Source organism: Arachis ipaensis, chromosome B10 (assembly GCF_059453495.1).
Source record: "Arachis ipaensis isolate K30076 ecotype BB chromosome B10, ASM5945349v1, whole genome shotgun sequence".
NCBI classification, from domain to species: Eukaryota; Viridiplantae; Streptophyta; class Magnoliopsida; order Fabales; family Fabaceae; genus Arachis; species Arachis ipaensis.
Window position 1 is genome coordinate 100,657,045 of NC_142435.1, and position 11,951 is coordinate 100,668,995.

General features: G+C 33.2%; 2 protein-coding genes across 2 annotated transcripts; both read left to right on the forward strand.

Annotated features, from left to right (window-relative positions):
* The first annotated feature begins 568 nt into the window (after positions 1-568).
* Positions 569-1,561, forward strand: LOC107621574 (Late embryogenesis abundant (LEA) hydroxyproline-rich glycoprotein family). Its single transcript, XM_016323606.3, has one exon. It carries the CDS (start codon positions 692-694, stop codon positions 1,331-1,333), a length of 642 nt encoding a protein of 213 aa, XP_016179092.1. The 5' UTR covers positions 569-691; the 3' UTR covers positions 1,334-1,561.
* Positions 1,562-6,143: 4,582 nt separating this feature from the next.
* Positions 6,144-7,275, forward strand: LOC107620521 (uncharacterized). Its single transcript, XM_016322668.1, has 2 exons — positions 6,144-7,074; positions 7,238-7,275. The coding sequence occupies exons 1-2, from the start codon at positions 6,144-6,146 to the stop codon at positions 7,273-7,275; spliced, it is 969 nt and encodes a 322-aa protein (XP_016178154.1).
* Positions 7,276-11,951: the final 4,676 nt, after the last annotated feature.

The window sequence follows — 11,951 nt, forward strand, 5'->3', positions numbered from 1 at the left end:
TCAGTGGAAAAGAAAAGTCTAATAAACTTGTCCCACTGAAACTTCGCCCTGTAATTGCTTGCAAAGAAGCATGATCCCAAAATAATTAGACATTTGGTTGAGAAAGTGGTGGAGAACGGTTTATTCTCAACACTCAACAGATTCATATTACTCTTCAACCAAATTACCCATAAAACTGATAAATGTTAAATACATACTATCTCATTATGTTATTAAATAAATAGAATATCTGACAAAATTGTGTGTGCACATCTCTAATAAAATAGTCATGGGCACACATTTTTAAGAAGCAGCTTCGTTTCCTTTGTTTTATGTGGCGAAAAAGGTAGTGAAAAACACATTGCATTTTATTAAACTTTTCTGCTAAGTTTACAGATCAATTCACCTATGCAAATTTAACGCGTGTACGTCTGTAGAGCTTCCTTACAATAATATGAATGAAGAAAATTTCGAAGATATTTTAATAATATTTATTTAATTACATAGCAATCACCACAACATGCACAAGGGTGAAGCTTATAAGTCACAGCCAAATAAAGCATGCTAAATTATTGTTACTTTCTTCTCTCTTTATTTATATATAACCCCACTCCAACCCACTCTTTCTTAACCTTCTAAACTAAAAAATCACTTCCTTCAAACTTTCAATTCACGCTCTCTCTTCTCTTTCTGTTTCTGATCTCTTTTGCAAATGTCTCAAATCACAATAGAATCTCCAAAGCACTGTGCCAACAAACAAGGACTGAAAAGATTTGAGAGGAACTACAAGAAACTCTTCTTTGCATTCTCAGCATTCTTAACTACAATTCTAGCACTGATTCTCCTCATTTATCTCATCCTTCACCCTTCAAAGCCTCAATTCTCACTCAAAGAACTTGACATCTACCAACTCAACCTCTCAGGTCCAAATCTCAACACCACCATCAACCTCACCCTCCTCTCCAAGAATCCAAACCAGAAAGTTTCCATCTACTACGACGAAATCATAGTTTATGGAAGCTACAAGGGACAACAGATAACTGGTGACACTTATGTCCCTCCTTTCTACCAAGGCAATGAAGAGAGTAATCTCTTAACTGCTTCTTTGATTGGAAATGGTTTACCTGTGTCTCCTTCAATTGGTTATGAGTTTGGCCGTGATCAAAGTTCTGGAAGACTTGTTTTGAACCTTAAGGCTAATGGCAAGCTTCGTTGGAAGGTTGGAACATGGGTCTCTGGCCATTACAGGTTCAATGTCAATTGTGTTTCTTTCATGGCTTTTGGACCCTCTCTGCCTTCTCCTTCTCCTCCTCTGGCTTCAAAGCAGGGTTCTCACTGTTCTACCACACTTTAGACTTACCATACCATCCGTTTCAAAATGAAAGAATTATTATAGTGCTGATTAATTACAATACAATCATATATATCATAGCGAGCTCTTCAATCTTCAAAGATTTTCTTGTTTTTTTTTTTTTTCAGATTTTGGTTGGCTTTGTATTAAAAGGTGTTTTGCAGCCACTAAAGTGATTCTTGTAAATAAAGTATATCAATGAATGAATGATAGGGTCAAAAGTTACTACAATTTGTGAGTGACAATGAAAAAAAAAAAGATGCATATTAATCTTATCTCTGCTTCTAGTTTCAATATTGGGTTTTGCTATATGCATGTGGTGGTGGTAAAGATTAAATTTCACTGTCTTTTTATTAGTAGCTTTTGGGAGTGGATGCATGAATAGATATTGGGGTCACTTTTGTTTTCTTTTGGTTATTATTTTGTGGATACAAAGAACAAGTTTTTGAATGAAGAACGTTGTAAAATGAGATTCCAAAGAGAAAGAAATTGGTAGCTTTCTTTGGAGAATCTGCAGATTGTACATGTCAATTCGTTGCCTTTAAGAATCATCTATGATATACTCTTAATCAAACTTTTCGTAACCATGAATCACCTTCCATTTTTTTTTTTGTGTCTTTAATTTGAGATTTGTCACACCTATGCATGTATCAATCGAATATATTTGGGGATTCTAACAGTTGAATGTGGTTAGTTGAACACTTACCGTTTTTGATGCTTCAGTATTTTTGTCTAAAGAAACATAGATACAACATTAAATTACCAATAATACTTCCTCTGTGCCAACAATTTTCTGCATACATAGCCTAAGCTGCAGTACAGTATGGAGAGACTATGCTATTTGAACTATAACTCATTGGCTACAACATACTTTGTACTAAATATAAATAATATATAATTAAATCTTTTTATTTGCGTTGCATGTATATAATTCCTACTTTGGTTAGATCAAAAGGTTTAGGGTGGTTGTATGTATATCGCTGTTTAAAGTTAAGAGAACAACTAGGGAACCAAAAGCATATCAGCCAAAAATCAGCCAAAATGTATTTGGGTTCCATGAAAAATCGAGTTTTGGTTTGTGCTCCGTGATCTCAGGAGCGATTTTCAAACATATTATTCAAAAAATGATTTTAATTAAACAGTTTTATTTACTTTTTGGCTGGTCACATTTTGGTTCCATATACTTTTCCTAAATAAAAAGATTATAATGCAAACAGAAGCAACTCACAACCGTTGCTTTTATGTTAAAAATAAAACAGAAAAAGGACAATTGTTCCAATACTTGGATAATTTACTTTTTATCTTGTATTGTGGCATAATACGATTAATTGTATAGATATTTAATTTAACCGATGAAATAATTTTCCTTGCATATTTTATTTAAACTTAGAGTATTGAATTTAAATTGAACTCTAAATATTAATTTATCACATCATTTCTATTCTTATAAAAGTAGTATAAAATTTGAGGAATACTTATGTAATTTTATAGTATGTTTAACGTGTACTACAAAAGTTTATTTTTGCCAAACTTTAACGATGAGTTAGATTGATTATTTTATGTAAAGAGTATATAAACAAACTTAGTATGTATACTATAATATATTATAGAGATAACTTAACATGTAATTTTTTAAGGATATTGAAAAAAATTTTCACAAAAAAAAAGCACTACAAATTTTATAATAAGAGTAAATCACCAAATTAAAATTGACTTTGAATGATCAAATTGTTAACAAAGGTATCCATTAAATTTGTTAACAACAAAAATACTGTAAAAAACTTTTAAAATATGATAGATTATCCAAGACTTAAATATATATTTTAAAAAAAATTTAGAAATCAGATTTTGATGTAATTTTTTATATATATAATTAAAAAAATGAGATATTTTTATATTTAAAATTTGATGATTTTATAATAACTGAATTTTTTTACAATTTTTTTGTAGATAGCCAAAAGTATTTTTAAAAAATAAAAAAAAATTAGAAAAAAAATTTTGGTTTCTTTTTTAAACATATATTTTTTAAATAATTATCTAAATATTCTATAAAATTCCATATTAAATACACAAGCCTTTTGCCGAATATATAAGTCATTTGCTACTTATAAAAAATATTTGTAATTATTTTTATTATATTTTAAAAATATTTTTGTCATTAATAAATTTAGAAAATAATTCGATCAGTGATTTATAATTAGCTGGCAAATTTTGTTGGTTTAAGCTTATAATAAAGTGTGCTAACGGTTTGAAGTCAGAACTCTCTGGTTACCTGCTACACTTAAGTTAGTAGAAAAATAATTAGGGTTAATCAAGGAATTATAGAAATACTTGTCCAGCATACATAGGTTTGGTGTTGAACATGAAGGTCATCCAATAAGGAAACCTACCTGAACAGAAATTCTTAATGAAAAGTAACTTTAAACTTTGTCTACCTTAACGAAAAACAGTTTAAAGTTTTTCTAAGTAACATTATTTTCGCCCCGAATCTGAATGTGACACACGCTACCCTATTCTCTATTGCGGGGTTCTGATCTTTTTCTTCACTCCACTTCTTTATTACATGTGGATCCTTCATACGTACAAAACAATTATTGCGAAATCTTATGATGTAAAATCCAAGTGATGCGCAACTAATATTAAATAAAGGAGAATGATAAAGTACAGATGTAAATATATATAGATTTACAGAGATGTTATTTTATTCACAAGTCAAATAACATGTGATATGAGTATTGTAAAGATAACATAAGAAAGCGAAAATAAAATTTACAATTGAGGTGTTACGTATAATTGTTTTTATTAAAAAAAAAAAAAACGAAATAATAAGAATTCATTCTCATGTTGAGGATGAGTCTGTGAAAAAAAAGAATGAGACAACGTCTTATATTAGATGCATTTTTTATATTTTATATTATTTTTTTATATTAAAATTATTGTTGGTATTGTATCTAAAATATGAAATTTTTTACTAAAATATTGTTCATTGTATTTTTTTTTTCTTTACAAAGTCAGGTATTTTATTGTAATAAAAAAATAATCAAATACTTTATATTTTTGGAACAAAGTAATTCTACACATAAATTAAATATATTTTTTAAAAAATAATTAAGACATTGTTTAAATTTATTTAAACAACTTAAAAAAAATAATTGATGAAAATAATATTATTCTAATATTAACTGAATTTAGTTTATCTTAACTAGGAAATGAGCGTACAATAATATTAATACTCCAAATTAGTATGTAATAATTTTGCTTCAAACAAATTAGTAATTAATAAATAAATATTAATAAATAATATTGACATAATAGTTCATGATATTTTATAATAAAATTAGATAAATTAGTTTTAAATAATATATATAGGAAGATAAATTAATCTTTTGTCTTTTCATATTTTAGGTAATTTAATTATTTTATCATATTATTTTAAAAAAATATGAAATTGATCACATTTTAAAAAGTATTACAATACGATTTATTTTTTTTATTTTATTAGATACATATATATAATATTCTAAAACATTAAGGGCTAATTTATTATTTTTAAAAATTAATTAGTCTAAAATAAATATTAGAAAATAATTTAAAATACTACTCTTTTATTTTTTTAAATAAATAAAAAAAATTTGATATATTATTTTCTTTATTTTTCTAAATAAATAAAATACATATTTGGGTTAAGAATATGAATTCCGCTAAAAAAAATTCACTAAGAAATAAGTAACTCTTAAATTGAGTTATTTTTTATTCGATCAAATAACAAGTCTTAATTGTGTGGTCTCATGCATATAGATCAGACCGATGTAGATATGGATCACCATAATCTATATGTGATCCGATTTGAAAAGTGTGCAATCCAATTTAAAAAGTACATTAGATGGATTCCCACTATTTCAATTACCATGCACTATTAAGGTGATAACGGCCTTAAACATGGGGATAACTTTTGACTCTATAAAAAAATATCATTCATGATCATCTAAAATTATTTTCACAAAACAAGATTAACTCTAATCTACAACTCTATAAATATCCTAATATTCAAATATTTTTTTCAATCCAAATTCATTTTTGATAGGAGTGTCTTAAGCCTATTGTTGTTATTGCATTATTGCTGAGTTAGCTAAAAGAGATTAGGAAGCTAATTTTTCTGTTTAAGAGAAGTTAGTTAGAAGTTAGCAAGAAGTTAGTTAGAAGTTAGCAATTTAGTTAGTAGCTAGTAATTCAGTTCAGTAGTTAGATACAAGTTAACACTTCCATACCCTTCTAGAAGGACTTCCCTTTGTAAGTATAAAATGACTCACTCACTCACTGTCCATTCACTTTACCAATTACACATTTGAAATGGATTCAGGTAACGTTCTTCTTCCTCTCTCTTTGTTCTTGAAACTCTGCTTCACTACTCACTCTCCCTCTCAGATCTGATTCTTTCTATCACACACCACAAGTTCCTGATACCTTTCATGGTATCAGAGTTTTTGGTACCACAGCTTCCGTAAAATTCAAGAAAATCAAGCCTGTTCAGCAGCAAGATTCAATCACCATGGCGCAAGGGTTCACAGCAACTCCGATCTCGATGAAATTGGATGAGGACAACTTCCTACAGTGAAAAGATCAGGCAGAGTCAACGACTGAAGGTAATGACATGCTGAATCACATCACAGGAAAAGGAATACCTCAGCAGTTTCTGGTGTCTGAGAATGGTAGAACTGGCACAGCAAATCCTAAGTTTCAGAAGTAGAAAAGGCAAGATGCACTCCTCAAGTCATGGCTATTAGCTTCAATGAGCAAACCGTTTACAACAAGGATGGTTGGATGTATGTACACATGGAAGGTTTGGAAGAGGCTCGAAGATCACTTCTCTTCTCAAATCAAAGCCAAGGTAATGCAGTTAACGAATAAGCTGAATACTATTCAAATTGGTGCCTCTGTCACTGAATATGTCTTGGCAATAAAAGGAACAATAGATGCACTAGCTTCTGTAGGTGAATCTGTGAAGGAGAGTGACCATGTAATTGCAATACTAAATGGACTGACTGAAGAATACTCATCACTGATAACCTCAGTGTTAACAACATCAAGATCTCAAAGTATAACTGTAGGTGAATTAGAAGCATTACTTCTTTCATATGAAAGCATGTTAGCAAGGTTTAAAAGGTCAGAAATGCTTGTGCAAGCTAATTTAGCTCAGCACTATCAATATGGACAAAGTCAGCAAATGAGAAGAGGCTTCAGGGGTGGCTTCCGAGGCAGAGGCAGTAGGTTCAGAGGAGGCAAAAATTCATACACTGGTGGAAGAATGATGCAAGAATCATACAGTGGTGGAAGAGGTATGCAAGAACAGTACAATGAAGGAAATGAATATGGAAGAGGACAGCACGGAAGAGGTAGAGCGAATGGTGGAGGTGCAAGGAATTTCGTCAATACAAGACCACAGTATGAAAAGCCACAATGTCAAGTGTGTGATAAAATAGGACACACAGCAAAGACATGTTGGTACAGGTATAGTGAGGATCAATATGAAGAGGATTACAGCAACCAGATCAGCCAGCCTGCAACTAATTTCAGCAAAGTACTAGCTGCACCTGCCACCATCCAGGATCCAAATTGGTATCCGGACTCAGGCACCATGCATCACATGACACATGATGAACAAAATTTGGTTGAGAAAGAAGAATATGTGGGGGATGAACAAGTTGTCATTGGAGATGGATTAGGTTTGCAAATCAATTCAGTTGGTAATTCATGTTTTAAATCTGATTTGATCTCTAGCTATTTAAGTTGAGGAAAATTCTGTTTGTGCTTGAAATTACGAAAAATTTAATGAGTATCCACCAATTCTGATGTGATAACAGAGTCTTCTTTGAATTTTATGCTGATAAATGTTGTGTTAAATAACAGGAAACCAAAGAAACTGTGCTTCAAGGGAAGGTCGATAAAGGCCTCTACAAATTTGTCAATTTTGCTGTACACACACCACTAGAAGCTCATGTGACCATTCTAAATAATAAGAACAGTCTCCTAATATGGCATGCCAGATTAGGACACCCCAGCCGAATTGTTTTGTCAAAAGCTTTGAGCAATTGTTGTAATTTTTCTTTTCCAACCAGTAATAAAATAGATTGTCCAGCTTGTTGCATTGGAAAGTCCCATCAGTTGCCCTTTCCAACCACACAAACAGTGTATACACAACCCTTACAACTTGTATATACAGATATCTGGGGTCCAGCCCTATGTCTGACAGTAATGGAAATTGGTACTTCGTGAATTTCATTGATGCATTCTCAAAGTTCACTTGGCTTTATCTCATTAAGTCTAGAGCTCAACTAAAATAAGTTTTTAATCACTTCCAATGAATGGTTGAATTGCAATTAAACACAAAACTGATGTGTGAGCATTTTTCCTATCTTTTCCTAGTGAATTTACATTTAAATTGTTGAGTTTAATCAAGAATTAATTATCTTTTAGCCACTATGGATGCTACTTTGAGTTATGTGCAATTTTGGTTATTTTAGGTAGCATTTGGTTGGATTTGATGGAGCTTCCTCAGAAAAAGAGAAGAAGGCCATATAGAGCAGGAATGACTTAGAGGATGGAGAGGAAGCTTGCACAAATGGAATCAGCACTAGAATTAAAGGAGATGACAGCAAAGAGCGATGCGTGCGCGTACCTGACGCGTGCGCGTGATTTGGAGCTTTCCATGGCGATGCGTGTGCGTACCTGACGCGTACACGTGACACACAAAGAAGACAATCGATGCGTACGCGTGACATGCGCCACATGCAGAAAATGCAGAAAACGCTGATTTGGATTCTGATTTAAACTTTCATTTTAAAATAGGAAAAGATATTATTTTTAGTTTTAGAAAATAGATTTTAAATTTATTAGGATTAGATATAAGAGGGATTGGAATTAGTTAACTTTTCATTCTATCTTAGTCCAATTTACAATCCTAGTTTTCCACTCTGAATCATGAGTAACTAAACCTCCACTGTTAAGGTTAGGAGCTCTGTCTATTGTATGGATTGATTTTATTGTTTTTCTATTTTAATTCATGTACTGATTTATATTTCAAGAATTATTTTCATTCTTTATCTTATGAATTTGGGTGGAACGGAAGTATGACCCTCTTTCTAATTGAGTTCTTGTATAACTTGGAAAAGCTCTTTACTTGAACAACAGCTTGAAAACATATTCTCCTAAATTTCTAATTATCTGGACTTAACGGGATACGTAACATATAATCCTCTTATATTTGGGTAATTAGGATTTCCGTAGCATATAAACTAGAATTGAACTTCACCCTCTAATTGGAATTAAGTGACCAAGGAATTGGCAATTGATGAATTTTAGAGGAGACTAGAAAGGTCTAAGGAATTAGGATCTAGTCACATATAGTTTGCCATGAATTAAATCTTGCATGATTAAAATAGTTAATAAGAAAAGTCAATCCAGGAAATAGATAACTCTGAAGTCTTAACTATTTCTCCATACTTTATTCCCAACTTATTTATTCGCCTGTCTTTAATTTAATGCTTTTTGAACTCTCAAACACTATTTTCTGTTTGTCTAACTAAGTAAATTAATCAACTATTGTTGCTTAGTCCCTCAATCCTCGTGGGATCGACCCTCACTCACCTGAGGTATTACTTGGTACGACTCGGTGCACTTGCCGGTTAGTTTGTGGACTATAAATTCCGCACCAAGTTTTTGGCGCCGTTGCCGGAGATTGATAGTAATTAACAACTGTTAGTTATTTGATTGCTTAGATTAGGCATTTTAGTTTTAATTTTATTTAAATTTTGCTTAGTATTTTCGAAAAAAAATTTAAATAAATAGCACTAATATTTTTCCTTAATTTCTGAAATTAAGTTTGGTGTCACCTAGTTAATTTCATTTTAATTTCCTTGTTTATTTTCCCTTTTAATTTTCGAATTTTTTTGTTTTATTTCAGTTATCATTTTCGAAATTTTTCTGTTTTATTTATTTATTATTTCTATTTTATTATTTTACACAGGTTACCTCACTGGGAGTTCTCTGCACTTTGACGTAGAGAATCCCATCTTTTCTTGTTTTCTGTCTGTGTATGCGTAGGAACAGAGACAAGGAACCTCTCTTAGATGTTGATCCTGAACCTGAAAGGACTTTTAGGCGGTGTTTGCAACAAGCAAGACTTTGCAAGGATGCAGAATCCACTATGGATCCTAATAATGCTGTTAATGCCAATGTGGCAAATCCGAATGGGGATGAGCAACAAAGGAGAGTGTTTGGCTCTTACTCTGCTCATACTACAAATCTTTATGGAAAAAGCATTGTGGTGCCTCTTATAGATGCGAACAACTTTGAGTTGAAGCCACAATCGGTCACTCTGGTGCAACAAAACTGCCAGTATCATGATCTTCCCCACGAAGACCCAAATCAATTTATTTCTAACTTTCTGTAGATTTGTGATACTCTGAAGACAAATGGAGTGAACCCAGAGGTGTACAAACTCATGCTCTTCCCGTTTTCTCTGAGGGATGGAGCAAAAATATGGCTAGATTCCCGACCCAAGGAGAGTTTGGATACTTGGGATAAGGTTGTTACTGAGTTTCTTACTAAATTTTTTCCACCAAAGAAGTTGACTAAGCTTAGGGTGGAGGTTCAGACCTTCAGGCAGAAGGATGGTAAAACTCTTTATGAAGCTTGGGAGAGGTACAAGCTACTGGCTAGGCAATGCCCTCCAGACATGTTCTCCAAATGGACCCAACTAGATATCTTTTATGAAGGCTTGGGTGAAATGTCTAAGGTGTGCTTAGATAATTCTGCAGGTGGTTCATTGCACAAGAAGAAGACACCGGAGGAGACTATTGAGCTGATTGAATTGGTTGCTAGTAACCAATATTTATACTCATCTAACAGGAATCCTGTGAACTCAGAGACTTCTCAGAAGAGAGGTGTGTTGGAAATAGAAGCTGTTAATGCTATTCTTGCTCAGAACAAGCTTATGTCTCAACAAATAAATTTACTTACTCAGCAGATGGGTGGCATGCAACTCTTAACTATCAACACCCAAAATCCATCTCAAGATGTCTCTTATGACATAACAGGTAATTTTTTGCAAAATGATAATTATGGTTATGCTCAATCCTCTTCTGAACATTCAATTACATGGGACGTGCTCCTAGAAACCCCAATAATGATCCCTGTTCTCAGACCTACAATCAAGGGTGGAGAAATCACCCAAATTTTGGGTGGAGAGAGCAACCTCAGAGGCCACAAAATTTTAATAATAATTCTCAGGATGGTTTTCAACAGAAAAATTTTAATAACCACCAGTTTCAGTCATCTCAGCAAGCAACTTCTCAGCCCCATCAGAACAATGACTTGGAAGCAATATTGGCAAGTTTCAGACAGGAAACCAGAGCATCCATCAAGAACTTCGAGATTCAGATGGGTCAACTAGCCACAAAAGTTAATGAAATTGATCAGAGGACCACTAATAGCCTTCCTGGTAACACAATTCCAAATTCAAGAGAGGAATGCAAGGCTATCACCTTGATAAGTGGACAAGTGGCAAGTACAGAAGCACAAGTTAATGAGGAGCTAGTTGAAAAAGAAGATTGCAAGGTTATTCAATTGAGAAGTGGTAAAGTAGCTGGCTCTGAGACCAAGGTCAATGAAGAGTTAGTTAAAAAAGAAGCTTCAGATGAGAAGAAGGAAGAAGTAGAGCACATCTCTCCAAAGCGTGCGGACAACCCATTTCCAGACTCTCTTGACACTTATCCTACACTGCCAAAGGCTCCTGAGTACAAGCCTAAAATGCCATATCCTCAGAGATTTCAAAAGGAGACCAAGGACAAGCAGTTTTCAAAGTTCTTGGAAATCTTCAGAAAGTTGCAAATCAATATTCCTTTTGCTGAGGTTTTGGAACAAATGCCTCTCTATGTCAAGTTTATGAAGGAGTTGTTGTCAAAGAAGAAGCCTTTAAAGGGAGATGAGACAATGGTCCTGACTAAGGAATGTAGTTCCATAATTCAGAATAACTTGCCAAGGAAGATGTCAGATGGTGCACGAAATTGTGATCTCAAGCAACGGCGCCAGAAACTCTGTACGCACGTCTTAATAAATCATTTTTCATTCACAACTTCGATACAACTAACCAGCAAGTGCACTGGGTCGTCCAAGTAATAAACCTTACGTGAGTAAGGGTCGATCCCACGGAGATTGTTGGTATGAAGCAAGCTATGGTCACCTTGTAAATCTTAGTCAGGTGGATATCAAAAGGTTATAGAGTTTTCGAAATTAAATAATAAGTAAACATAAAATAAAGATAGAAACACTTATGTATATCATTGGTGAGAATTTCAGATAAGTGTATAGAGATGCTTTCGTCCCTCTGAACCTCTGCTTTCCTGCTGTCTTCATCCAATCAGTCTTACTCCTTTCCATGGCTGGCTTTATGTAAGGGCATCACCGTTGTCAATGGCTACATCCCATCCTCTTGTGAAAATAGTCCAAATGCTCTGTCACAGCACGGCTAATCATCTGAGGTTCTCGATCATACTGGAATAGGATTCACCCTCCTTTTGCGTCTGTCACTACGCCCAGCACTCGCGAGTTTGAAGCTCGTCAC

Coding starts and splice junctions, on each gene's coding strand:
- LOC107621574 (XM_016323606.3), top strand. CDS start 692: ATGTCTCAAATCACAATAGAATCTCCAAAGCACTGTGCCAACAAACAA.
- LOC107620521 (XM_016322668.1), top strand. CDS start 6,144: ATGGTTGGATGTATGTACACATGGAAGGTTTGGAAGAGGCTCGAAGAT. Junction 7,075..7,237: donor TTTGCAAATCAATTCAGTTG/GTAATTCATGTT, acceptor GTTAAATAACAG/GAAACCAAAGAAACTGTGCT.